Source organism: Myodes glareolus, chromosome 6, assembly GCF_982192425.1.
Source record: "Myodes glareolus chromosome 6, mMyoGla1.1, whole genome shotgun sequence".
In the NCBI taxonomy this organism is placed as follows: domain Eukaryota; kingdom Metazoa; phylum Chordata; class Mammalia; order Rodentia; family Cricetidae; genus Myodes; species Myodes glareolus.
This window is the reverse complement of record NC_142031.1, coordinates 91681337-91708840: the sequence shown is the minus strand read 5'-3', so window position 1 is coordinate 91708840 and position 27504 is coordinate 91681337. Positions and strand designations below refer to the sequence as shown.

The window sequence follows — 27504 nt, the reverse complement described above, 5'->3', positions numbered from 1 at the left end:
AAATAGATAATTTGAAAATTTGATCATTCAGTACCCAAGTTACATGTTTCTATGGAACCTGAATCCAGATTTCTGGAGAGATCTTTTAGCTCCTTCTGGAGACGTTCTGTCTTCTAAAACACTTAATCATTTTTGGCTGTTACCTTTCTTCTTAGAAAATTAATCCCTTGAGAAACTGACTGATTTTTATATTCATGTAACACTTAAAGCAGAACTGTCAAATTTTGCTGGCACACACAAATACAAATTTTATGGGATATACACACATTTTATAGAAAGCTAATTTTTTATTTATAGCAAAAATGGTTGGCCACACTTGTTTCACTTACAAGTAGAAGTCATGAGGTCAAACACACCCTCACCAAGTGCCCCCCCACCATAACGTTAATGCCTGAAGGGTGACAACCAGTGCTTTAATCTGCTTAGTTCTCCTTTAGGATATTTACCTGTATTCTTTCTTGTTCAGTGATGCATATGTGCAGAAGTTCTGCTAGAATAAGGCCTAAAGCAAAGATGTCCACTTCTTTTCCATATTCTTGTGACAATAGCTGGAAGCCAAAATACATTTGTCTTTGTTACTCACTTAATAGAAGTTTCTATGCCTTCTGATGAAAAAATAGCTACAAATTATATATTACATCAAAATGTCTGCTTATTCTATATCTCATGGAGTTGACCACTAAGATTAATCATCACGTGGAAACAGAGGGAACACAGTAAAGGCGATATAAAACAAATCTATAGCCAATTTTATACTAAATGATAAAACTAGGAGCATTTCCACCTAAATTAAGCGTGAGACAATGGGATGTACTTTTCACTTTCTTTACCCACATTCAATATAGTTCTTCAACTCTTAGTTAGACAAGAGAAAGAATTCAAATAGAAAAAGAATTATAAAAGAATTCAAATAGAAAAAGAAGCCAAATCCCCACTTTTAGACAACACTGTCCTGTACACAAGAAAGTCTAAAGATTCTACCAAAAGCATAACTGAACACAAAGTCAACATTCAAAAATCAGTAGTTTTGAGGCTGGACAGATCGCTCAGCAAGTACTCTTTTGTCAGCAAAGAACTTCAATTCAATTTCCAACACCTATATGGTGACCTGTGACTCTAGTTCGAGGGGATCTGACACCCTCTTCAGGGCTCAATAGACACCAGGCATGCACAAGGTACACATATACAAATATAAAGAAAAACTCATACACATGAAATAAATCTTTTTTAAAAAAAAAATCAGTAGGCAGGCAGGGAGATTTCTGGCAAGCAAGGCACTGATCCTGTAGCAAAAGATACAATGGAGGGGTAAGTGTGCTCCTGACCCTGACCGGCCACATAAGCCCGGTAAGGGAACACACAATTTTCCCGCTACCCTTATCTCCCTGGGTATTCCGAAGGGGCGGCTTCCCCCAGCCAAGCCCTCTCTCCTCCCACCCCATCCCCGCTTTCAGCCAGGAACCCATTCCCTTCCTCCCTCCCTTTTTCAGGGCTTAAAAGCCTCCAACCCAGCCTGTGTGGGTAACGCCGGATGGGGCAGTGAGTGCAACCGGGCAGGAGGGAGTTCCTTTGTTTTAATAGCCTGCCTGCAGCAAGGTAAGACTACAGGCAGGGAGATTTCTGGCCAGCAGGGCACTGATCCTGTAGCAGAAGATACAATGGAGGGGTAAGTATGCTCCTGACCTGCCACATAAGCCCGGTTAGGGAACACACAATTTTCCCGCCACCCTTATCTCCCTGGGTATTCCGAAGGGGCAGTTTCCCCCAGCCAAGCCCTCTCTCCTCCTACCCCATCCCCGCATTCAGCCAGGAATCCCTTCCCTTCCTCCCTCCCTTTTTCAGGGCATAAAAGCCTCCAACCCAGCCTGTGTGGGCACTGCCGGGACTGGGAGGTGAGTGCAACCGGGCAGGAGGGAGTTCCTTTGTTTTAATAGCCTGTGTGCAGCAAGGTAGGACTGCAGGCAGGGAGATTCCTGGCCAGCAAGGGGCACAGATCCTGTAGCAGAAGACCCAGCGGAGGGAAGAGCCATTGGAGAGCATCTGAAGGAAGAGATGGGCAGGCGCCAAGGCAAGAATTCCTCCAACAATCTGAAAAACAACATGAAAACACCAGATCCCAGCGATCTTACTACAGAAGGACTTGAACACCCTATTCCGGAAGATGTGGAAAACACTGTCATTATGAAAGCAATAAAGTCCCTTAAACAGGGTATGAATAACTCACTTAAAGAAATGGAAGAGAAATATAACAAAACGATTGAAGAAATGAATAAAGAATTGGAAGATAAGTATAACAAAAAGTTTGAAGAAATGAATAAATCCATGAATGACACCCTGGGAAACCAAGAAAAAAACAATCAAACAGGTAATGGAAACAGTTCAAGAATTAAAAACTGAAATGAAGGCAATGAAGAAAGCACAAATCGAGGGCCGGTTGGATATGGAAAAATCTAGGTGAACAAATAGAGACTTCAGAAATAAGCATAACCAATAGAATACAAGAGATAGAAGAACGAATCTCAGATTATGAAGACACCATAGAGAAAATAAACGCTCTGACCAAAGAAAACAGCAAATCTAACAAATTCTCATCACAAAACATTCAGGAAATCTGGAACATAATAAAAAAACCAAATCTAAGAATAATAGGAGTAGAAGAAGGAAAAGAATTGCAGATCAAAGGTCCAGAAAATATATTCAACAAAATTATAGAAGAAAACTTTCCCAACCTAAAGAACGATATTCCTATGAAGGTTCAAGAAGCATACAGAACACTGAAAAGACTGGATCAAAAAAAAATCCCCTCGCCATATAATAATCAAAACACAAAGCATTCAGATTAAAGAAAGAATATTAAGAGCTGCAAAGGAAAAAGGTCAAGTAACTTATAAAGGTAAACCTATCAGACTTACACCGGTCTTCTCTATGGAAACCGTGAAAGCCAGAAGGTCCTGGATAGAGGTACTGCAGAAACTAAGAGACCAGGGATGCAAGCCCAGACTACTATACCGAGCCACGCTATCATTCACTATCAACGGAGAAAACAAAATATTCCAGGATAAAAACAAATTTAAACAATTCGTAGCTACAAATCCAGCCTTATAGAAAGTATTAGAAGGAAAATCACAACCCAAGGAATCCAACATTCCCAATACTGCCTACAATAACTCAGACATCTAGCGACCCTTCACAGGCACAACTCAAAGAAGGGAAACACATACACTTTACTACCCCCCAAAAAAATAACCGGAGTCAACAACCACTGGTCATTAATATCACTTAATATTAATGAACTCAATTCACCTATAAAAAGGCACAGACTTAGAGATTGGATACGAAAATAGGATCCAACATTTTGCTGTTTACATGAAACACACCTCAACCACAAAGACAGACACCTACTCAGAGTAAAGGGTTGGGAAAAGGTTTTCCAAGCAAATGGACCTAAGAAACAAGCGGGTGTGGCCATTCTAATATCTAACAAAATAGACTTTATTCTAAAATCAATCAGAAGAGATGGAGATGGACATTTCATACTCATAACAGGAACAATTCATCAGGAAGAAGTCTCAATCCTGAATATCTATGCCCTTAATATAAAGCCACCCACTTATGTAAAAGAAACACTTCTAGAACTCAAGGCAGTCATCAAACTACACACACTAATAGTAGGAGACTTCAACACACCTCTCTCACCAATGGACAGATCAATCAGAGAGAAACCTAACAGAGAAATAAGAGAATTATTGGAGGTATTGAATAAAATGGACTTAACAGGCATCTATAGAACATTCCACCCAAATAGGAAAGAATATACCTTTTTCTCTGCAGCTCATGGAACCTTCTCGAAAATTGACCACATACTCGGTAACAAAGCAAACTTCCACAGATACAAACAAATACCAGGAACCACCTGTGTCTTATCAGATCACCATGGATTAAAGTTAGAATTCAATAACAATGCTACCCCCAGGAAGCCAACAAACTCATGGAAGTTGAACAGTCAACTACGAAATCACCCCTGGGTCAAGCAAGAAATAAGGAAAGAAATTAAAGTCTTCCTTGAATTTAATGAAAATAAAGACACAACATACTCAAACCTATGGGACACTATGAAAGCAGTGCTAAGAGGAAAGTTCATAGCACTAAGTGCCCAATTAAAGAAAACGGAGAAAGCACACATTGGAGACTTAACAGCACACTTGAAAGATCTAGAAAAAAAAGAAGCTGATTCACCCAGGAGGAGTAGAAGACTGGAAATAATCAAACTGAGGGCTGAAATCAACAAAATAGAAACACAGAAAACAATCCAAAGAGTCAATGAAACAAAAAGCAGGCTCTTGGAGAAAATCAACAAGATCGACAAACCCCTATCCAAACTAATCAAACGGCAGAGAGAGAACATGCAAATTAATAAGATCAGAAATGAAATGGGGGACATAACCACAGACACAGAGGAAATTTCGAGAATCATTAGATCTTACTACAAAAGCCTGTATGCCACAAAATTGGAAAATGTAAAAGAAAAGGACATTTTTTTAGATAAGTACCATATACCAAAGTTGAACCAAGACCAGGTGAACAATCTAAATAGACCTGTCAGTCGTGAAGAATTGGAAGCTGTTATCAAAAATCTCCCTACCAAAAAAAGCCCAGGGCAAGATGGTTTCAATGCAGAATTCTACCAGAACTTCCAGGAAGAGCTAATACCTACACTCCTTAATGTATTTCACAATATAGAAACAGAAGAGTCATTGCCAAACTCTTTTTATGAAGCTACAGTTACCCTGATACCAAAACCACACAAAGACACAACCAAGAAAGAGAATTACAGGGCAATCTCACTCATGAACATCGACGCAAAAATTCTCAATAAAATACTGGCAAACCGAATCCAAGAACACATTAGAAAAATCATCCATTATGATCAAGTGGGCTTCATCCCAGAGATGCAGGGCTGGTTCAACATATGCAAATCTATCAATGTAATCCATCATATAAATAAACTGAAAGAAAAAAACCATATGATCATTTCATTGGATACTGAAAAAGCATTTGACAAAATTCAACACCCATTTATGATAAAGGTGTTGGAGAGCTAGGGGATACAAGGATCATACCTAAATATAATAAAAGCAATATACAGCAAGCCGACAGCTAACATCAAATTGAATGGAGAGAAACTCAAAGCCATTCCACTAAAATCAGGAACACGACACGGCTGTCCACTCTCTCTATACCTCTTCAATATAGTGCTTGAAGTTCTAACAATAGCAATAAGACAACATAAGGGGACCAAGGGGATTCGAATTGGAAAGGATGAAGTTAAACTTTCGTTATTTGCAGACGATATGATAGTGTACATAAGCGACCCCAAAAACTCTACCAAAGAACTCCTACAGCTGATAAACACCTTTAGTAATGTGGCAGAATACAAGATCAACTCCAAAAAATCAGTAGCCCTCCTATACACAAAGGATAAAGAAGTAGAGAGGGAAATCAGAGAAACATCACCTTTCACGATAGCCACAAATAGTATAAAATACCTTGGGGTTACTCTAACCAAGGAAGTGAAAGACCTATTTGACAAGAACTTTAAGTCCCTGAAGAAAGAAATTGAGGAGGATACCAGAAAATGGAAAGACCTCCCCTGCTCTTGGACTGGGAGAATCAACATAGTAAAAATGGCAATTCTACCAAAAGCAATCTATAGATTCAATGTAATCCCCATCAAAATTCTTCACAAACCTTGAGATAACAATATTCAAGTTTATATGGCAAAACAAAAAACCCAGGATAGCCAAAACAATCTTATACAATAAAGGAACTTCTGGAGGCATTACCATCCCTGACTTCAAACTCTATTACAGAGCTACAGTATTGAAAACAGCTTGGCATTGGCATAAGAACAGAGAAGTCGACCTATGGAATCGAATAGAAGACCCGGATATTAACCCACAAACATATGAACACCTAATTTTCAACAAGGGAGCTAAAGGTATACAATGGAAGAAGGAAAGTATCTTTAACAAATGGTGCTGGCATAACTGGATGTCAACCTGTAGAAGAATGAAAGTAGATCCATATCTATCACCATGCACCAAACTCAAGTCCAAATGGATTAAAGACATCAACATTAATCTGACCACCTTGAACCTGATAGAAGAGAAAGTGGGAAGTAGTCTACAAGACATAAGCACAGGAGACCACTTCCTAAGTAGAACCCCAGTAGCACAGACAATAAGAGAATGAATGAATAAATGGGACCTACTGAAACTGAGAAGCTTCTGTAAAGCAAAGGACACTGTCAGTAAGACAAAAAGGCTACCTTCAAACTGGGAGAATATCTTCACCAACCCCTCATCAGACAAAGGTCTGATCTCCAAAATATACAAAGAACTCAAGAAACTAGACACTAAAACTCTAATTAACCCAATTAAAAAATGGGGTACTGAACTGAACAGAGAATTCACAGCAGATGAACTTCGAATGGCCAGATGACACTTAAGGTCATGCTCAACCTCCTTAGCTATCAGGGAAATGCAAATCAAAACCACTTTGAGATACCATCTTACACCTGTCAGAATAACTAAACTCAAAAACACCAATGATAGCCTATGCTGGAGAGGATGAGGAGTGAGGGGAACACTCATCCATTGTTGGTGGGAATGCAAACTTGTACAGCCACTGTGGAAATCAGTGTGGCGGTTTCTCAGGAAACTGGGAGTCAACCTCCCTCAGGACCCAGCAATTCCACTCTTGGGAATATACCCAAGAGATGCCCTATCATACTACAAAAGTATTTGTTCAACTATGTTCATAGCCGCACTATTTGTAATAGCCAGAACATGGAAACAACCGAGGTGCCCCTCAATAGAAGAATGGTTAAAAAAAGGTGTGGAACATATACACATTAGAGTTTTACTCAGCGGTAAAAAACAATGACATCTTGAATTTTGCATGCAAATGGATGGAAATAGAAAACGCTTTACTGAGTGAGGTAAGCCAGACCCAAAAAGAGGAATATGGTATGTACTCACTCATAAGTGGATTCTAGCCATAGTTAAAGGTCTTTGAGCCTATAATTCGTGATCCTAGAGAAGCTATTTAAGAAGGTGAACCTGAAGAAAATCATATAGTTATCCTCCTGGATATTAGAAGTAGACAAGATTGCCAGGAAAACTTGGGTGCACGGGGGGCGGGGGATGGAAGTAAGGGGAGATGGTTAGGGAGAGGGGAGAGGGGAGAGGGGGAGGATTGGGGATGGCTTGGGGGAATGGGAGGGGGGAGGGAGGAAGGATGGTTATGGGAGCAGGGAAGTTTATATCTCAACTAAGGGAGCCATTTTAGGGTTTGCAAGAGACTTGATTCTGGAGGGGTTCCCAGGCCCAAGGAGAGGTCCCCAGATTGTTCCCTGGGCAGCAGAGGAGAAGGTGCCTGAAATGGCCTTGGCCCATAACCATACTGATGAATATTTTGCATGTCCCCACAGAACCTTCATATGGCGAAGAATGGAGATAGAGACAGAGACAAATATTGGAACACTGGACTTAACTCCCTAGGTCCAAATGAGAAGCAGAGGAAGGGAGATCGTGAGCAAGGAAAGCAGAACCAGAGGGAACCTTCATCGGACGATGGATGGAGATAGAGACGAAGACCCACATTGGAACGCTGGATTGAGCCCCCAAGGTCCAAATGAGGAGCAGAAGGAGGGAGAACATGAAAAAGAAAGTCAGGACCGCGAAAGGTGCGTTCACCCACTGACACAAGGGGACTGATCGAATGAGAGCTCACCATGGCCAGTTGGACTGGGACTGAACGAGCATGTGATCAAACCGGATTCTCTGAATGTGGCCAGAGTCTCTGAATGTGGCTGACATGGGGGCTGACTGAGAAGCCATTGACAATGGCACTGGGTCTTGTTTCGTCTGCATGTACTGACTTTTTGGGATCCTGATCTGTTTGGATGCTCACCTTCCTGGACCTGGAGGGAGGGGGGAGGAACTTGGACTTCCCACAAGGCAGGAAACCCTGACTGCTCTTGGGACTGGAGAGGGAGGAGGAGAGGGAGTGGGGGGAGCAGGAGGGTATTGGGAGGAGGGAAGGAAGTGGAAATTCTTATAAATAAAAAAAATTAAAAAATTAAAAAAATCAGTAGATTTTCTATATTCTAATAATGAACTGCTAAGAGAATTAGTCTTATTGATGATAACTTCTCTCTCTGTCTCTCTCCCCCATCTTTCTCTTTCCCTCTCTCACACATACTCTCTCCCTCTCTGTCTTTCCCTCTCTCCATGGATGTGTGTGAGCACACACCTGGGTCTATGCACACAAAAATCAGTTCAGACTGGATTAAATACCCAAAACTGTGAAAGTGTCAGAGACAAAACAGGAAAACATCATAAGATATGCAAGCATAGACAAGGACTTTTTGGAAAAGGCTCTAACAGCCCAGAAAATTACATCAAGAATTGACAAATGGAATTGCATGAAATCATGAAGCTTCTGCACAGCCCAAGAAACAATAGCCAAAGAAGAAACAGCCCAAAGAAAAGCAAAATCTTGGCTAGCTAAGCATATAATAAATTTCTAATCTCCAAAACATAGAAAGACTCCCAAAAAACTAAATACAAAACGAAGTTCCAGCATCCCATCCAGTCAATTAATGGAGCTAATAAAACATATCAGACTGTTCTGAAAAGCTAAGAACAAATGGCTAAGAAACATGGAAATATTCAAGATCTTTGTCAGCATTTGTTGTTGTTTTCTTTATAACAGCCATTCCATTCTGGATGGGGCAAGATGAAATCTTACTCAGGTGTAACTTTCCTGGGTAAGGATTCTGAGTCGACACACAACGGAGACACTTGATTATCCATGTGCCATAGCTCTATTCACAATAGTCAAGTTATGGGATCAGCCCAAGTGGCCATCAGAAGATGTAAGGATAAAGAAAACATATACATACATACATACATACATACATACATACATACATAATGTGTGTATACACACATGCATACCAATATATATATACAGAAATATATATACACACATATATATATACACATACACATATATAAAATGAAGCTTTATTGAGATGTAAAAAACAAGATCATCCAACATTTAAGAAAACAGATACAACTGGATGCAATCATATTAAAGGAAGAGCCCCAGCTCAGAAAGAAAACTACCACATTTTCTCTCATTTTTGGACCTTAGTTCTATGTAAAAGTACACTAATACACAAACAAATCCGGCTGCGCCAACACACAGTGGAAAGGAAACTCGGGGAGAACAGAGACTGGCAAAGGGGAGGCAACAGAAAGAGGGAGATACAGGGAGGGATATGGTAGAGCGTGTGATACTTGGAGATTGTCTTTATGAAATTTAGCACTAATACAGTGAATACAAACAAATAAAACGTGTTTAATGTGTTAGGACAGTAAATTTACTACATTAATCATTTATTTGAACAATTCCACGTTTGTAAGCACTTTCACAATGTTTTGTAACCATCACCATCTCTATTTCTAGAAATTTCCATCGTGCCAAATAGAAATTGTATGTATTATACAATTAATTCCTCACTTCCCCCAGCTCTCTGGTAACCTTTTTTTCATTTTCTGTCTCCATGAATTTTACTTAAAATGGCATTGTAAAGTATTTACTATATGATAATGAAGTAACTATATATTATAAGTGGAAAGATCAGGTGATAGCCCTTCCACATATATATGAAAAAATTCAAAATAGGTCAAAGTATTGGAAAAATTATTGTCTTCTGATATAAAATGTCTTCAAAGTAAAAATGAGAAAACTGGCAACCATCAAGAAACTACAGATAAACACAACAAAACCGTCTAATCCAGTAGCAGTGTTGAAAGCAAAAACGTAACGGAGAAAAAAAATTGCAATATTGAACCATATACAGAACTATCACCCAAAATGTGGAAAGATTCCTTGCAAATACATAGCAAAAGACAGACTGTTTATGAAAATGGGAAAATATGTGTTTAGAGAGTTTACAGGGAAAAAATAAGTAAATATATAAAAGATTGAATACTTTCAAACACATCTAGAAGGTACGAAGGAAAGCAAAGCATTCCTCATGTGTCAAAACTGAGGACTTCCCACACATGATTGGTGACTATGAGATGGCAGCATTCTTGTATCCTTTACTTTGAGGTTATTAATAATCAATTTTTCAATGACAATTTGGAAGCACTTTCTATGTTTGGAAAGCAATTCTCTCTCAATTCTTTCCCTTCACATCCAGAAGTCTACCATAGACACACCCTTAGCTCTGTGTGTCTACAGTTTACATACCTGCACATTCAGCCAAGTCCAGATCCACAAACATAACTGCATGTAAAATGCATATATACAGACCCTTTCCCGCTATAATCATTACCCGCTAAGCAACATATAATACAACTTTTTGTGCACTGCTTTTATTGTCTTAGGCACTACATGCTACAGAGATGGAGGCACCTTTCACACATTTATTGGCCCGCTACCCTAACTAGCGTGTTGACTTCCATGTTCAGAGGGAATACATTATATTCAGTCTCAGAACATACTGTAGAGGGTCTGTGAGACAGTTCAGCAGGTAACGATTTATGCCTCCGAGCCTGGTGGCCTGAGTCCCTTCCCTGGAACCTCCTCACGCACAGCAAGTGCCTGTTTTCCCCCTCCCACAATACACAAAATAAATAAATATTAATTTAAATTTTTACATGAGGTGCTAGAGAGGTGGCTCAGCTGTTAAGAGTACTGGCTGCTCTCCCAAAGGACCTGAGTTCAATTTACTCACAACTGATGTGGGATTCCCCTCTGCAGGCTGTGAATACCATTGGTTAATAAAGATGCTGTTTTGGACCTGTGATGGAGTAAAGCAGAGCTAGACAGGGAGAAAGGAGACAGAGTCAGAGAGAAGCCTTGAGTCCCACCATAGACAGACGCTGGAACTTTACTTGGTAAGCCACAGCCTCGTGATGATACAAAGATTAATAGAGATGGGTTAATTTAAGTTATGAGTTAGCCAGAAATATGCTAGAGTCATTGGCCGAGCAGTGTTTTAAATATAGTTTCTGTGTGGTTATTTCGGGTCTGAGCTGCTTGCTGGTTGGCCGGGAAACAAACAAGTAGCCTTGTTACCACACACGACCATCTGTAATTCCAGTCCCAGGGGATTCAGAATCTCTTCTGGTCTCTGTAGGCACTGAATGCATATGATGCACAGACATACAAGTAGATAAAACACTCATACAATATACATATAAATGTATATGTATATACTCTTGGTATATATGATGTATACATGCGATGCATGTGTGGTATGTAAGATATATGTGTGGTGTATAAATGGTGTGTATGCATTGTATATGTGGTATGTGTGTCATATGTAGTATATACATGGTATGTATGATATATATGTGGTATGTGTGGTGTATATGTGGTATATGTGTATGTGTGTGTGTGTGTATGTGTGTGTGTGGTGATATTTAGTTGTTTTTAACAAATAAAGCTTGCCTGAAGATTGGAGTGAAGAACTAAGCCACTAGAGGCTGGGGAGTAGTGGCAATGTCTTTAATCCCAGGACTCCAGAGACAGAAGCAGAGGGATCTTTGTTAGTTCAAGGTCACTTTGGGCTGCATTAGATTGAATCTGTCTAAATGAGAAAAAGAGTTCACAGAAAGGTGATCACAACCCTTGGCATCCCACACCTTTAATATCAGTATTTGGGAGGTGGAAGACAGGAGTGATATGGCTGGGCGGAGACAGGAGCTCAGTGCGGTCAGAAGTTTGGTGGAGACAGATACAGTCTGAAGCAGTCTGAGGAGCAGTGCAGTCTGAGGACAGGATCGCCCCTTTGGTCTGAGCATTGGTAGAGGTAAAAGAACTCTCTAGTAGTTGGCATTTTGCTTCTCTGATCTTTCAGCTTTCACCCCCTAATATCTGACTTCAGGATTTATTTATTAAGACCAATTAGAATTTGTGATATATGTGTGTCTATGTGTATGTGTGTGTGTGTGTGTGTGTGTGTGTGTGTTTATGGTAAGAGAAGATACCTGACACCCTTACACAACAACCTAGGACTTCCATATGTTCATGCACAAACATCCACACACCACACACATGTACACACACCTACATGAATTTGCACAACACCACACACACACACACACACACACACACACACACAAAGAAAATAAAGAAGTAAAATATACACAAACAGAAAGGAAAGGGACTTTACCTGTTCTGGACTCAAGTATAGAAGAGTTCCTGCTCGCTTTGTTCGATTTCCATCATTTTCTAGGTCTGTTACGAGGCCAAAGTCTCCAATCTTTATGTGCTTTTCATCTACTAAAAATATATTACCTGGCTATAGAAAAAAATTCATTAATATATGTGATTCGGACCAACTATTACCACAGGTCCCAACAACCTTTTATACTCATTTGTTGACATTTCTCCTTACACGGGCAGCCCAAACTAGGGAATTTAACACTTTGGGATTTTAAAAAGGCAACTGAAGAAGAAAAGACTGAAATGATAGCGAAGGTGGCTTGGTTCACACCTGCCTCCAAATATCAGAACAGAACAAGTGGAAGATTCACTTTGCAGGGTCCCAGGGGAAGGATCCAAGGTAGGCATGGGTAAAAATATTTTCTTTCCTCCATAGTAATATAGTGAGGCTCAAGGAATGAGATTAGAGCTCCCCATCCCAGAAAAGGGCTGGATACACCCCGAGGGCATGCTGCTGATGTAATTTAAGGTCTGTAGTGAGTAAAACCACCCTTTCAATTTTGAGAGTCTCTGAATGGCTCAGTTCTCAGCAATGCTGCAGGATGCCCCATGCGGGATTTCTCCCAGATTCTGACAAGAGTTTATAAGTATACCCGCTCCACCTTGTTAAGTGTATACCCCCCCCACCTTGTCAAGTGTATACCCCCTCCACCTTGTTAAGTAGGAGCTGGGAATGATTACAAACACATTCTCTATGAGTTTCCTTTGGTTTTGTTTTGGTTGCTGCTGTTGTTTGGGTTGGGGGCGCTTTGTTTTACTGTTGTTTGGTTTGGTTTATAGGGTCTCACATATCCCCTGTCAGCCCCAAACTCAGTACATAGCCAAGGATGACCTTGAACTTTTGATCCTTTCACCTCCACCTTCTGAGTCCTGGGATTAAGAGAATGAGCCACCGTGCCTGGTTTACATACAGCTAGGGATCAAATTCAGAGCTCCATAAATGCTAGGCAAGCATGCTAACAATTGAGCTGCATGTCTAGACACTCTAAGATGCAATACTAAACATATTTAAAATGTGTGTGTGTGTTTGCGTGTAAAAGACAATTTTGTTTTGTCACTTTTCTCTTTGCACCTTCATGTGGGTTCCAGAAGCTGAACTTAGATCACTAGTCTTGTACAACAATCATCTTTACCCACTGAGCTATCTCACTGACCCAAACGTGTATATATGTGCATTGCACGTGCAAATGCACACATAACAAATAAACAGTGGCCACATGTGTTACATAACTCTGTAGACAATATGGACTGAAAACAAGAGAATTGGTGGTGACAAAGCTAATATTTTGCCATTTTTGCCAAACTAGATATTCAACACAATGTTGGGATACACACACGCACCTACAAGAGGGCCTAGCTAAGAAATGAGGGATGAGATGAGGACCCCAGGGAAGTGCTTCTGAGAAGCCCTGTGCTGAAATTAGCAGTGAGATTCCAGTTCAATCAGTGGATTAGGACTTAAAGTCAGTAGGAAGAAGGATGTTTGTGTGCGGTGGACATGGGAGACAATGTTCCCAGGCTAAGCTGAAGGCACAGTAAAGGGCTACACAGAAAAACCCCTGTCTCAAAAAAAAACAAAAACTAAAAAACAAAATAATTCTTTTAAATAAAGAAAAAAAACAATGGTGTTCTGTCTTATTTAGTCAGTTATACTATGAATAAATGAAATGTGAGGTTATGGAACAGGGAGGAAATGTGCCAACTTGATCCAGGGAGCAGAGGCTAGGTTCAATGATCTGGACAGCGCTGACCCCTCTGGCACAGAGATGAGATACAGAGAAGCAGAGAACGCCCTCTCTCTAGAAACCATATGGTCCTACAGCTGTGGCCTGGAGCTCAAGACTCTAACACAGTAAAAAGTCAGCTCTTGGAGACCTCATGTAACAATAGATTTTAAAACATCGTTCACTGGGAGACAGCTGAAGCACATCTTTCCAATCCTTTCTGAGATGAGAGGAAGCAGCATTGTAGTAGAAAAGTCAGAGAAGAGGGCAGAAGGACCTCAGATCTGGAAGAACCACATAATCCTGTGTATGATTTATACTAAAGTGAGGGATAGTGAATAAAAACAAAAACTAGAATGTGCTTGAGATAGGATCTATGTTTATAGACCGGGCTAGCCTCAAACTCATAATCCTCCTGCCTCAGGTGCTGAGATGTTGGGATTACTAGTATGTGCCATCCATTCTGGTCCTCATTTATCTGTTGGAACATAGCATTCCTAAAAATCTCCTAACTTTTAAGAACATTTCTAGGTATTGCTACAGAGAAATATTAGAAATAGGAAGACTCAGATATCAAGTTACTAAGTTCACAAATGCAAGGCAAACACAACTCAAATGTTTTGATGGGCACTTCATTCTAGCTTGGTTCTGCAAGCAGCTATAAACAGGGGTACTTATTTTTCCTAGGAACTTTTTGAATCATTCCTCATTCTGGCTGTTTTAGACCCAGGTAGCCAAGATTCACTTGGATAAGGTTCTTCTGCCTTAGAGCAGAAAAGGCAGAGGCTTAGTGATCTAGAAAGGTTAAGTAAAGGAATCAGAACCAAAGAGGACAGTCGGAAGCATGCATGTCTGGTGAAGAACATGAACGAAGCTATCAGGAAGAACTCGAGTGAATTAGGGTAGGGTTGTGATAAAGAAGGCAATCGCTGGACTCCTTGGCGTCTCTCCTTTCTTGCTGATGGGGGGAAAACAGGGAAACTTGTTGGATCATAAAAGCAAACAGACTAAGAGGGATGGTGAATATTTGAAAGCATTGGTTTTCCTAATTATGGGGGAGAAGACTCCAATCAGGGAAACACTAGGGCAAGGCTGTGGACTCCTCAGCAGCATGTGCCCTCAGGAACAGCAGCTGAACCACAGTGGAGCAGGGCAGCGCAACACCAGAAGTGGGGTCCGAGCAGCGGGCCATCCCTGGCAACCACCACAGTTACCACAGTTAGGGGTCCGAGCAGCGGGCCATCCCTGGCAACCACCACACTTAGGGGTCCGAGCAGCGGGCCATCCCCGGCAACCACCACACTTAGGGGTCTGAGCAGCGGGCCATCCCTGGCAACCACCACAGTTATTTTCAGTCTATGAAAGGGAGCTCCTACTGTTTACACTTAGGCAATGACCATCACACTAAATACAGCCTGGAGGGAACAGGACTTCTGATAGGGTCATTGCCACAGTGAGTTCTCAGGACCAGAGATCTGCTGAGCAGTTGAATGGAATGGCAACTGGGGTAAGTTTCAGACCCTGTTTAAGTCCAGCAGGCTAGAGAAATGTTATTTTATCATGACTAACAGCCAAGCACAAATTGAAAACAGAGAAAATACACTTTAAAGTCATTAAACTGTGTGTTTATCAACTAACAAAGCACCTTCCCCTTACCTTAAGATCTCTGTGAATCAGAGCTTTTGAATGTATATAATCAACCCCTGTCGTTATTTGTTCAAATAATTCCAAAAGTAAATCTTTGTCTGGTTTCTTCTGTTTTCCATTCACCATCCAGTTCTCCAAAGTTCCTTTATCACAGAATTCCATTTGAATGAAAAGGCACTGGGTCTTTGATCTGGACACAAAATTCACCATATGTTAAAAGCAGCAATAGAGAAAAATTAAAAATTCTAACTTCTTATGAAATTCAAACAAGTCTCAGAATAAATATCTGAATATAAAAACATGCAATAATAAAAAAAAGAAAAGAAAAGAAAACTCTTTACTGAGTCAGGTAAGCCAGACCCAAAAAGAGGAATATGGTATGTATTCACTCATAAGTGGATTCTAGCCATAATTAAAGGTCTTTGAGCCTATTATTCGTGATCCTAGAGAAGCTGGATAGGAGGGTGGACCTGAAGAAAATTCAGGTAGTTTTCCTCCTGGAGTTTGGAAATAGACAAGAGTCCCAGGTAACCTCGGGTGCTTGGTGGGGGGAGGGTTGCTGGAAGGGGAGAGGGTTTGGGAGAAGGGAGCAGGGGAGGAATGGGGAATGCTCGGGAGACTGGGAGGGGGAGAGGGAGGAAGGATAGATATGGGATCAGGGAAGAATATACCTCAACTAAGGGAGTCAGTTTAGGGTTTACTAGAGACTTGATTATAAATGGGATCCCAGGTCCAAGGAGAGATCCTCAGATTTTTCTCTAGACAGAGGAGAGGGTGCCTGAACTGGCCTTGGCCCATAACCATACTGATGAATATTTTGCTTATCACCATCGATCCTTCATCTGGTGATGGATGGAGTTGGAGACGGCGATCCACATTGGAACACTGGACTTAACTCGCTAGGTCCAAACGAGAAGCAAAAGGAAAGAAAACGTGAGCAAGGAAGGCAAGATCAGAGGGAACCTTCATCTCACGAGGGATGGCGATACAGACGGAGACCCACATTGGAGCACCGGACTGAGTCCCCAAAGGTTCAAACGAGGAGCAGAAGGAGGAAGAACATGAGAAAGGAAATCAGGACCGCGAGGGGTGCGATCACCCACTGATACAAGGGGACTGATCTAATGAGAGTTCACCAAGGCCAGTTTTCTGGGACTGAGCGAGCATGTAATCCAGCCAGATTCTCTGAATGTGGCTGGCCTGGAGTCTTCCTGAAAAGCCATTGACAATGACACTGGGACTTGTTTCCTCTGCATATACTGGATTTTTGGGATCCAGTCTGTTTGGATGCTCACCTTCCTGGACCTGGTGGGAGGGGGGAGGAGCTTGAACTACCCAGAGGGTGGGAGACCCTGACTGTTATTGGGGATGGAGAGGGAGGAGGGGAGGGAGTGGGGGGAGTGGGAGGGTGTTGGGAGGAGGGGCGGAAATGGAGATTTTCGTATTTTAATAAACTTTAAAAAAATGTAATAAAACAAATCGCTTTATACAAATCATAATTTCTCAAGTATATAGAGCCTCAAAGGTTTATCTATAAAGTATGAGCCCGTAGCATGAAGGGCCGGCTTGTTGGGGTATCTGTCCCGCCCGGCACCCCAACAAGTTGGCAAACCCCAAAGAAAAATCACACACAGGACTCCATAAGTTTATAAACTGATTGGCCCATTAGCTCAGGTTTCTTGTTAACTCTTATAACTTATATTAACCCATTATTCTGATCTATGTTAGCCACACGGGCTCAGTACCTTTCTCAGTGTGACAGCTTACATGTTGCCTCTTCGGTGGTCTGCACAGGAATGGTGGAGGGACCTTCCTCCTCCATAACCTTATTCTATTCTCATTGCCCCGCCTCTACTACCTGTCTGGTTGACCCGCCTATACTTCCTGCCTGGCCAATCAGCGTTTTATTAAAATATGATTGACAGAATACAGACAATTCTCCCGCATCATGAGCCTATATTTTCTTTAAAGCTGAAGATCTCTGATCACTTTTAAAACAGATATGAGCAGTCCTAATTGCAGAAATCCAGGTTTTCCATTATTATATAGAGCAATTTGGAAGAATTTTAAGTCATCTTCAGTTAATTGAACATCTGTTTTACAAAGGGCACAGAACGGGCATTTTAAAAATGAGAAAGTGTGTCAGGTACTATCTTTATCATCATGCGGACAGAGTCTCAAACAGAAGGTTAAAAAAAATCCCTCTGTTGTTAGACGAAGGTTTTATGGTGATCTTTAAGATAATCATCAGTCTGACTACAGGACAAGTCAACCTTCATCCAACAACAGATGGAAACAAAGGCAGAGACCCACATCGGAACACTGGACTGAGCTCCCAAGGTTCAGTTGAAGAGTGGAAGGAAAGGGAATATGAGCAAAGAGGTCAAGACCAGGAAGAGTTCATCCATTGAAACAGTTTACTGAGCTAATGGGAGCTCACCAACTCCAGCTGGACTGGAAGAAAGAGCATGGGACCAAACGAGTCTCTCTGAATGTGGTTGACAGTTGTTTGGCTGGGGCAGACTGAGGGGCTGCTAGCAGTGTCACCGGGATTTATCTCTACTGCATGTACTGGCTTTTTGGGATCCTATTCTCTTGGATGTATACCTTGCTCAGCCTGGATATAGTAGATAGGGCCTTGGACCTTCCACAAAGCAATGTGCCTTACCTTCTCTGAGGATTAGATGGGGGTGGGGTGGAAGAGTGTGTGGAGGGGATGGGAGGAAGGGAGGGAGTGGGAATTTGGATTTATTTTTTAAAAAAATGTAATAAATTTTAAAAAAAATCTCAAGATAATAGTCCATTGAGAAACTCCTAAAGCTGGGTCAATGAATCAGTTGCTGTAAGACAGAAGCCAGAAGATTATTTTGATAACCAGTTTGTATTTTCTTCTGAACTAAGTTGGCGGCTTGATATCAAATGTATATATTCTCGAACACACACATGCTAGATAATATGAAGATGATGTAGCCAATAATTCCTTCAAAGATAATGAAACCTTTTATCTCCTGTTGGTCAGTAACGCCTAGAGTTCTCCATGGCACAAGGAGGGGATGGGACACAGGCAGGACGTGGTGAATGATGAGGTCTCCATTGGCCCCAGTAGAAGGCTATCCCCAAGAAATCTGAATAACTTTCAAAGATAAAGGCCAGTTTTTTAGAATTCCCAGTCCTTTAGAAGGGACTGAGGCCAGAAGTACCACTCTCTGGGACCTTCCCAGGGGGACAAAATCCAGGCTCTCCCAATTCCCTAAGTCTTTCTGACCATCCAGTGGGGTGTGTTTCTGCTGCTGAGCTTCTTTACCCCATCCCACCCTGCCCCCAAGCCCACCTTTTCACCTGCAAGGTCCTTGGAATCCTGCAACACAGCCTGCTCCAGTGCTGAGGGGACCCAAGAGAGGGCAGACCAAGAAAAACTCCCTAAGCACTCAGTCAGCCACAGCAAAGATTGGACCAAGATGCCAAGACTCTGTTGGCCTTATTTGAAGGAATAGATGGGTAGGCGCCAGTGCAAGAATTCCTCCAGCATCCTGAAAAGCAACATGGTAACACCAGAATCCAGCGAACACACAACAGGAAGATTTGAACATCCTAATGCAGAAAAAGTAGAAGAAAAAGACATTAAACGTAACCTTATGAAAATGATGGCGACCTTTAAACAGGAAGTGAAGAACTCCCTTAAAGAAATGGAAGAGAAGACAAACAAAAATTTTGAAGAAATCAGTAAATCCCTCAAAGATACCCAAGAAAACCAAGAAAAAGCAATCAAACAGGTAAAGGAAACAGTTCAAGATGTGAAGACTGAAATGGAGGTAATAAAGAAAACACAAACTGAGGGAACTCGGGAAATGGAAAATCTGGGTAAATGAACAGGAACTACAAAGACAAGTATAACCAACAGAATACAAGAAATAGAAGAAAGAATCTCAGGTGCTGAAGATACTATAGAGGAAATAGACTCATTGATCAAAGAAAACATTAAATCCAACAAATTATTAACACAAAACATCCAGGAAATCTGGGACACCATGAAAAGACCAAACCTAAGAATAATAGCGGTAGAAGAAGGAGAAGAACTCCAGCTCAAAGGCCCAGAAAATATATTCAACAAAATTATAGAAAACTTCTTGTACCTTCTTAGGGATATTCTTCCCAAACCTAAAGAAGGATATCCCTTGAAGGTACAGGAAGCTTACAGAACACCAAATAGACTGGATCAAAAAAAAATCCCCTCACCATATAATAATCAAAACACAAAACATGCAGAAAAGGAAAGAATATTAAGAGCTGCAAAGGGAAAAGGTCAAGTAACATATAAAGGTAAACCTATCAGAATTACATCTGACTTCTCAATGAAAGCTATGAAAGCCAGAAAGTCTTGAATAGATGTGCTGCACACACTAAGAGACCATGGATACAAGCCCAGACTACTATACCCAGCAAAGCTTTCTTTCACTATCAATGGAGAAAACAAAATATTCCATGACAAAAACAGATTTAAACAATATGTATCTACAAACCCAGCCTTACAGAAAGTACTAGAAGGAAAACCTCAACCCAAGGAAGCTAACAACACTCACAATAACACAGACATCTGATAACCCTCCACCAACAAAACTCAAAGAAGAGAAACACACAAACACTACCACCAAAAAATAACCGGAGTTGACCACCACTGGTCATTAATATCGCTTAATATCAATGGACTAAATTCACCTATAAAAAGGCACAGGTTAAGAGAATGATTGTGAAAACAGGATCCAACATTCTGCTGTTTACATGAAACACACCTCAACCTCAAAGACAGACACTACTTCAGAGTAAAGGGTTGGGAAAAGGTTTTACAATTAAATGAACCTAAGAAACAAGTTGGTGTGGCTATCCTAATATCTAACAAAATTGATTTCAAACTAAAATCAATCAGAAGATATGGAGAAGGACACTTTATATTCATAACAGGAACAATTCATCAGGATGAAGTCTCAATCCTGAATATCTATGCCCCTAATATAAAAGCACCCACATATGTGAAAGAAACATTACTAAAGCTCAAATCACACATCAAGCCCCACACACTAATAGTAGGAGATTTCAACACTCCTCTTTCGCCAATGGACAGATCAATCAGACAGAAACTTAACAGAGAGAAAGAAGAGATCTAACAGATGTAATGAATCAATGGACTTAGCAGACATCTATAGAACATTCCACCAAAACAGAAAAATATCCTCTTCACAGCACCACATGGAACCTTCTTGAAAACTGATCACATACTTGTAACAAAGCAAACATCCACAGATACAAAAAACTTGGAGTAGCCACCTGTGTCTTATCTGATCACCATGGAGTAAAGATAGAATTTAACAACAATACTACCCCCAGAAAGCCTACGAACTCATGGAAACTGAACAGTCAACTACTACTAAACCACCCCTGGGTCAAGCAAGAAATAAAGAAATTAAAGTCTTTCTTGAATTCAACGAAAATGAAGACACAACATACCCAAACCTATGGGACACTATGAAAGCAGTGTTAAAAGGAAAATTCATAGCACTAAGTGCCCACATAAAGGAAACGGAGAAAGCTCACATTAGAGACTTAACAGCACATCCAAAAGCTCTAGAAAAAAAGGAAGCAGACTCACCCAGGAGGAGTAGAAGACTGGAAATAATCAAACTGAAGGCTGAAATCAGCAAAATAGAAGCAGAGAAAACAAAACAAAGAATCAATTAAACAAAGAGTTGGTTCTTTGAGAAAATCAACAAGATTGACAAACCCTTATACAAACTAATCAAAATACAGAGAGAGAACATCCAAATTTAAAAAAAATCAGAAATGAAAAGGGGGACATGACAACAGACACTGAGGAAATTCAGAGAATCAATAGGTCTTAATACAAAAGACTGTACTCTACAAAATTGGAAAATGTAAAAGAAATGGACAATTTTTTGATAGATACCATACACCAAAATTAAATCAAGACAAGGTGAGCAATTTAAATAGACCTACTATTCGCAAAGAAATAGAAGCTGTCATCAAAAACCTCCCAACCAAAAGAAGCCCAGGGCCAGATGGTTTTAGTGCAGAATTCTACCAGAACTTTCAAAAAGAGCTGATACCTATACTCCTCAATGTGTTCCGCATAATAGAAACAGAAGGCTCACTGACAAACTCTTTTTATGAAGCTACAGTTACCCTGATACCAAAACCGCAAAAAAACTCAACCAAAAAAAAAATAATTACAGAACCATGTCGCTCATGGACATGGATGCAAAAATTTTCAATATTATCCTGGCAAACTGAATCGAGGAACACATCAAAAAAATCAGCCATTATAATCAGCCATTGAAATCTCTGGGTTTCATCCCAGAGATGCAGGGCTGGTTCAACATACAAAAATCTATCAATGTAATCCATCATATAAATAAACTGAAAGAAAAAAAACCATATGATAATTTCATTAGATGACGAAAAAGCATTTGACAAAATTCAATACCCGTTTATGATAAAGGTATTGGAGAGATTAGATATGTAGGGAGCCGCCTGGATGTGGCCTTGGCCAGATAGTGCCAGCACTCCTACAGCCTGGAGGTATACATATCCTTTGATGTTGCCGCCTTAGGCCGGTGTGCTGGAGCCTTGTTTTGCATTTCAAGAGACTCGGTCTCCTGACCTGTCCCGTGGCCTTGGATCCTAGTAGAATGGCATCAACCAATCAGCATTCGAGCCTCTCACCCTAGAAAAGCGGCTGTCTTTGGATTTTTCGCTCTCTCTCGTCATCCCTGTTCCCCATTCCCCCTTTCAAGCAAGGAGCTCTAATAAATTGTGATTGAGAAGGATTCTTGATTTTGTGACCGTCCATTCCTGCTGGTCGGGAAGCGCGTCGCATTTTGGTGCTGAAAACCGGGACGCCGGATTTGAACAAGCCAAGGAGGGAGCAGAATTCAGAACTCAACACAAAGAGCGGTGACTGACGTCAGGAAATCCTCCAGATGTAAGCTGATTGCTAAGGCTGGTCCAGAGTGGTAATGTGTGCATTTGTTCTTCTCTGTTGCTTTGGGTTGCGCTGTGATTAACCAGGTGGTGAGTGCCTTTGCTGCTGCGACTACAGCTCTAGTCAAAAGTAAAACTAAGTCCGCAGTAGATCAAGCAGCATTTTTCTAAAAGGACTTCCTTGTAAGTAAAAAGGAGGTTTTTTTCTTTAGCCCAGGGGGTAAGTGCGCATCATGGGCAATTCTTATGGAGCCAGCTCGAACCCCAGGGAGATTTATCGCTCAATCCAGGCACTTTTGCGACAGCGTGATTTAAAGATCTCTTCTAGCACTGTCGCTAACATTGTAAAAGACATTGTTGATGTCTCACCTTGGTTTGCAGCTTCAGGTGACCTAACTTTACCATCTTGGAATAAGCTAGGCAGGGATTTGGAACAAGCAGAAGGAAATATTGGGAGAGGCACACTTCCTTTTTGGAGGATGGTGCGGGACTGCTTGAAGGAAGAACGTAATATAGAGATATTAAAACAGGGTCGCAAGGCATTACAGAAACATCAGGACAGCTTTTCAGAATCAGATCAGAAGGAGGAACAAGAGTGTAGGCCTAGAAAGAAAAAGGAAAAATTAAAAGATAAGGATCCGGAAATAAAAAAAGGAGAAAAGGGGAAGAGAAGCCCCATAGCTTTAGTAGTGAAAGAATTTGTAGATTTAGATTTATCAGAGGAGGAAGAACAACTAGAGGGAACGGCTGCTAAATCCGAGAAAGAGCAGCAAGGTAGCCGGAGGCGGGGCGATGTTGATGTGTTTACTACAAAGGGCAGAAGAGACGAGGCGCCAGTTCCTGCTGCCCTCCCCCCATCCGCCCCTCCACCCATGTACCAGCAGGTAGCTACAGAAGGTCACAGCTTCATAGGAAGGCAAACTTGGTCGCAACTGGCTGCTGCCTTTCCTGTTTTTGAGGAGCCACAGAATTATAATAGGTGGTATGAACCAATCCCATACAGACAGCTGAAGGATTTGGTTGAAGCTGCGAGAAATTATGGAGCAAATGCCAGTTATACAATCGCATTATTGAGAAGGATTGTTACAGTAGCACTGACTCCTACAGACTGGCAGGAGATTGCAAGAGCAGCTCTTCCAGCAGGGCAGTTCCTGGATTTTAAATCTATAGTCCAGGACAAGGCTCAGACCCAAGAGCGCATTAACATACAAAGTGGCCACCCAGAGTGGACGGCTGATATGCTTCTTGGACAGGGGGCATTTGCTGGAAATCAGAATCATTATCCTTGGGAGGTTTATAGGCAGGTTAGTGAGATTCATTATAGAGCATGGAAATCACTCCCTAATAAAGGTGAAACAGCTGGTAACCTAACCAAGATTATTCAAGGTGCTGCAGAGCCATTCTCTGATTATGTGGCTAGGATGACAGAGGCAGCTGAAAGAATGTTTGGGAATTTAGATATTTCATTGCCTTTTGTCCAGCAAATAATATTTGAGCAGAGCACCAAGGAATGTCAAAGAGCAATAGGTCCAGTAAAGGGAAAGGGATTAGAAGCCTGGATCAAAGCCTGCCGTGAAGTTGGGGGGCCTCTAACCAATGCAGGGCTGGCGGCTGCTGTGCTTGCTGCTGCCAGAGGTGTCAGAGGAGATAAGGGAAAGGCATGCTTTAAATGTGGACAGTTGGGGCATTTCAAAAAACAATGTCCCAATAGTCATAATGCCTCAGATTCTTCAGGGCTCTCAGCTGCAACATCGCAGAGGCAGCCAGACATTTGTCCCAGATGCAAGAAAGGGAAACATTGGGCTAATGAGTGCAGATCAGTTAGGGATATAAATGGACAACTTATTCCTATGCCTATTCAGTCATTGTCAAAAAACGGATTGAGGGGCCCATGCACCCAGGGCCCAAAAATATTTGGGGCAATTCAGAACACGATGGCAGTCCCCGAGATGACTCCATCGTCCCAACAAGAAGGACAGCCAAAGGCTCCGGAGGGCTGGACCTCTGTGCCACCTCCAAACTGCTATTAACTCAGGATATGGGAGTTCAGGTCATAGAAACTGACGTGTTTGGGCCATTAGAAAAAGATACTGTTGGCATAGTCTTGGGACATTCATCCTCAATTATGAAAGGCCTGATAGTCCATCCTGGAGTCATAGACCCTGCTTATGAAGGCTGCATTAAAATTCTTTGCCATTCTCCATACGGGGTAGTTTCCATCGCCCCAGGAGACAGAATAGCTCAACTCTTAGTTCTGCCTTCAGGGCGTAATAAGCTTCCAGCAGAGGGGCTTGTCTTAAAGGACAAAAGCCTTGCTCCCATGGGAGTAGATTTGGCTTGTTTATCCTTGGAGCTTGATCAGCGACCAATCTTAAATTTAGAAATAGAAGGAAAGATTTTTTCAGGCCTGGTGGATACTGGAGCAGATAAAAGTATCATCAGATCCCAAGCATGGCCAAAACGCTGGCCCTTACAACAGGCCTCCCAGTCCCTTCAAGGGCTGGGGTATGCACAAACACCGCATATAAGTGCTAAGGAGTTAGTCTGGAGAACAGAAGATCAGAGAGGGACTTTTCAGCCTTTTGTGGTTGATTTGCCCATCAACCTATGGGGCAGGGATGTGCAGTCTCAAATGAGATTGAGACTTACAAATGATTATTCTGATACCAGTAAGCAAATGATGGCACGTCAGGGTTATATTCCCAATAAGGGACTTGGTAAATGTCTCCAAGGTAGACAGAATCCTATTGAGACTGTCTCCAAGTTAGATAGAAAAGGCTTGGGTTTTTCATAGGGGCCACTGAAGCTGTAGCTTCCACACAAAAGACAATGCCCATCCCTTGGCTAGTAGATAAGCCGGTATGGGTCCCTCAGTGGCCCCTTTCCTTGGAAAAGCTGGAAGCTGCAAGACAATTAGTACAAGAACAGTTAGAACTAGGACATTTAGAACATTCTGTATCGCGTTGGAATACGCCTATTTTTGTGATTAAAAAGGCTTCTGGAGGTTGGAGGTTACTGCATGACCTTAGGGCAGTCAATGCTCAGATGCAGGTCATGGGCCCAGCCCAGCAGGGTCTTCCATTGCTTTCAGCAATACCAAAGAATTGGCCTGTAATTTCCTTGGACATCAAGGACTGTTTCTTTTCAATTCCCGTGTGTCCCCAGGACCGGGAAAGGTTTGCATTTACTCTTCCATCTGTTAACAATGAGCAACCCAATGCTCGGTTTCAATGGAAAACTTTGCCTCAGGGAATGGCCAATAGCGCCCTCATATGTCAGTTATATGTAGATGCAGCATTGAGTCCTGTTAGGAGACAATTTCCTACGGTAAAAATTGTTCACTACATGGATGATTTATTATTATCTGCCCCACATCAGGAGACCCTGAAGGAAGTTTTCCAAAAGGTTACATCCCTTTTGGAGGAGCAAGGACTCCACATAGCCTCAAATAAAGTACAAACATCTTCGATGGTGAAATTTTTGGGGACTATAATCACCCCTGAAAGCATCAGGCCTCAGAAAGTGCTTATTCGCACCCATCACCTTAAAACTCTTAATGATTTCCAGCAGTTGCTGGGAGATATAAATTGGATTAGAGGATATCTAAATATACCTCGATCTGAGCTCTTGCCTTTGTTTTCCATCTTAGAAGGCAATCCTAATATCTGTTCACCTAGAGCCATGACCCCGGCTGCAATGCAGACCCTTAAGAGGGTAGAATCTGCTATTACTACAGCTCAATTACAGCGAGTGAATCCATCCTTACCAATTTTGCTATGCATTCTCAAAACAAAAAATTATCCCACTGGAGTGTTATGGCAAGATGGACCCCTCTGGTGGATGCATGGAAATTCCATAGGAGCAAGATCTGTTCAATATTATCCAGAATTGGTGGCTGGCCAAGCATTAATGGGAATAAAGCTTTGCTTAGCCCACTTTGCGAGAATGCCTGACAAGTTGATAATTCCCTATACGAGGGAACAGGTAGAAGTTTTGACAGCCACAGTAGATGGCTGGGCTATCCTGCTTTGTGCATTCCCTAATGTTATTGACAATCATGTGCCAAGGCACCCCTTAATAAATTTTGTGGAGAAAAATTTGGTGTATTTTCCCAGGATTACCTCACCCCACCCATTAGAAGGAGCCTTAACTATCTATACAGATGGCTCAAAGACCGGAAAAGGGGCTCTGGTGGCAGGAAATGCTAAACCTGTGGTCTTTCAATTTCGGCCTGATTCCCCCCAAGTCACTGAGTGCTTGGTGGTTTTGGAGGTGTTTCAGAGATTTCTTGAGCCATTTAATTTAATTTCAGATTCACAATATGTGGTCAATGCTGTGGCCTCTCTTGAGGTTGCAGCCTCAATTCGCAGCTCAAGTACAGTGTCTAATATTCTTTTACAAATACAAAAACATATTTTAAAAAGAGAAAATCCCTTTTATGTTGCTCATATTCGAGCCCATTCTCTCTTGCCAGGACCTATGGCAGAGGCTAATGCTCAAGCTGATGGTGCTACTCGAGCACTCGCCCTTGTGGCTACAGATTCACTCCAGCTAGCTAGAGATTTCCATCAGCTTTATCATGTTCCAGCGAATACACTTCGCTTAAAGTTTAAGATCTCTAGGGAAGATGCCAGGAGGATAGTAAAAGCCTGTCCCTCCTGCGTGACCATGTTACATCCCCCACATATTGGGGTAAATCCCAGGGGGTTAAAGCCAAACTCACTCTGGCAAATGGATGTGACTCACATCTCGGAGTTTGGCAGACAAAAGTATGTTCATGTGTCGGTGGACACATGCTCTGGAATAATTCATGCCACCCCACTGGCAG

General features: G+C 41.6%; 1 protein-coding gene across 2 annotated transcripts in view; it reads right to left on the bottom strand.

The window, feature by feature from the left end:
* The window catches only part of LOC148121887 (interferon-induced, double-stranded RNA-activated protein kinase-like), a 56851-nt gene that overhangs the window by 3375 nt on the left and 25972 nt on the right, over window positions 1–27504 (bottom strand). For both annotated transcript variants that reach the window (XM_087907338.1, XM_087907339.1), the window contains 3 exons: window positions 15693–15873; window positions 12260–12388; window positions 447–548 (listed from right to left, as the gene is read on the bottom strand). In XM_087907338.1, the coding sequence (XP_087763464.1) occupies window positions 447–548; window positions 12260–12388; window positions 15693–15873 (412 nt within the window). The remainder of the gene's footprint in view (window positions 1–446; window positions 549–12259; window positions 12389–15692; window positions 15874–27504) is intronic.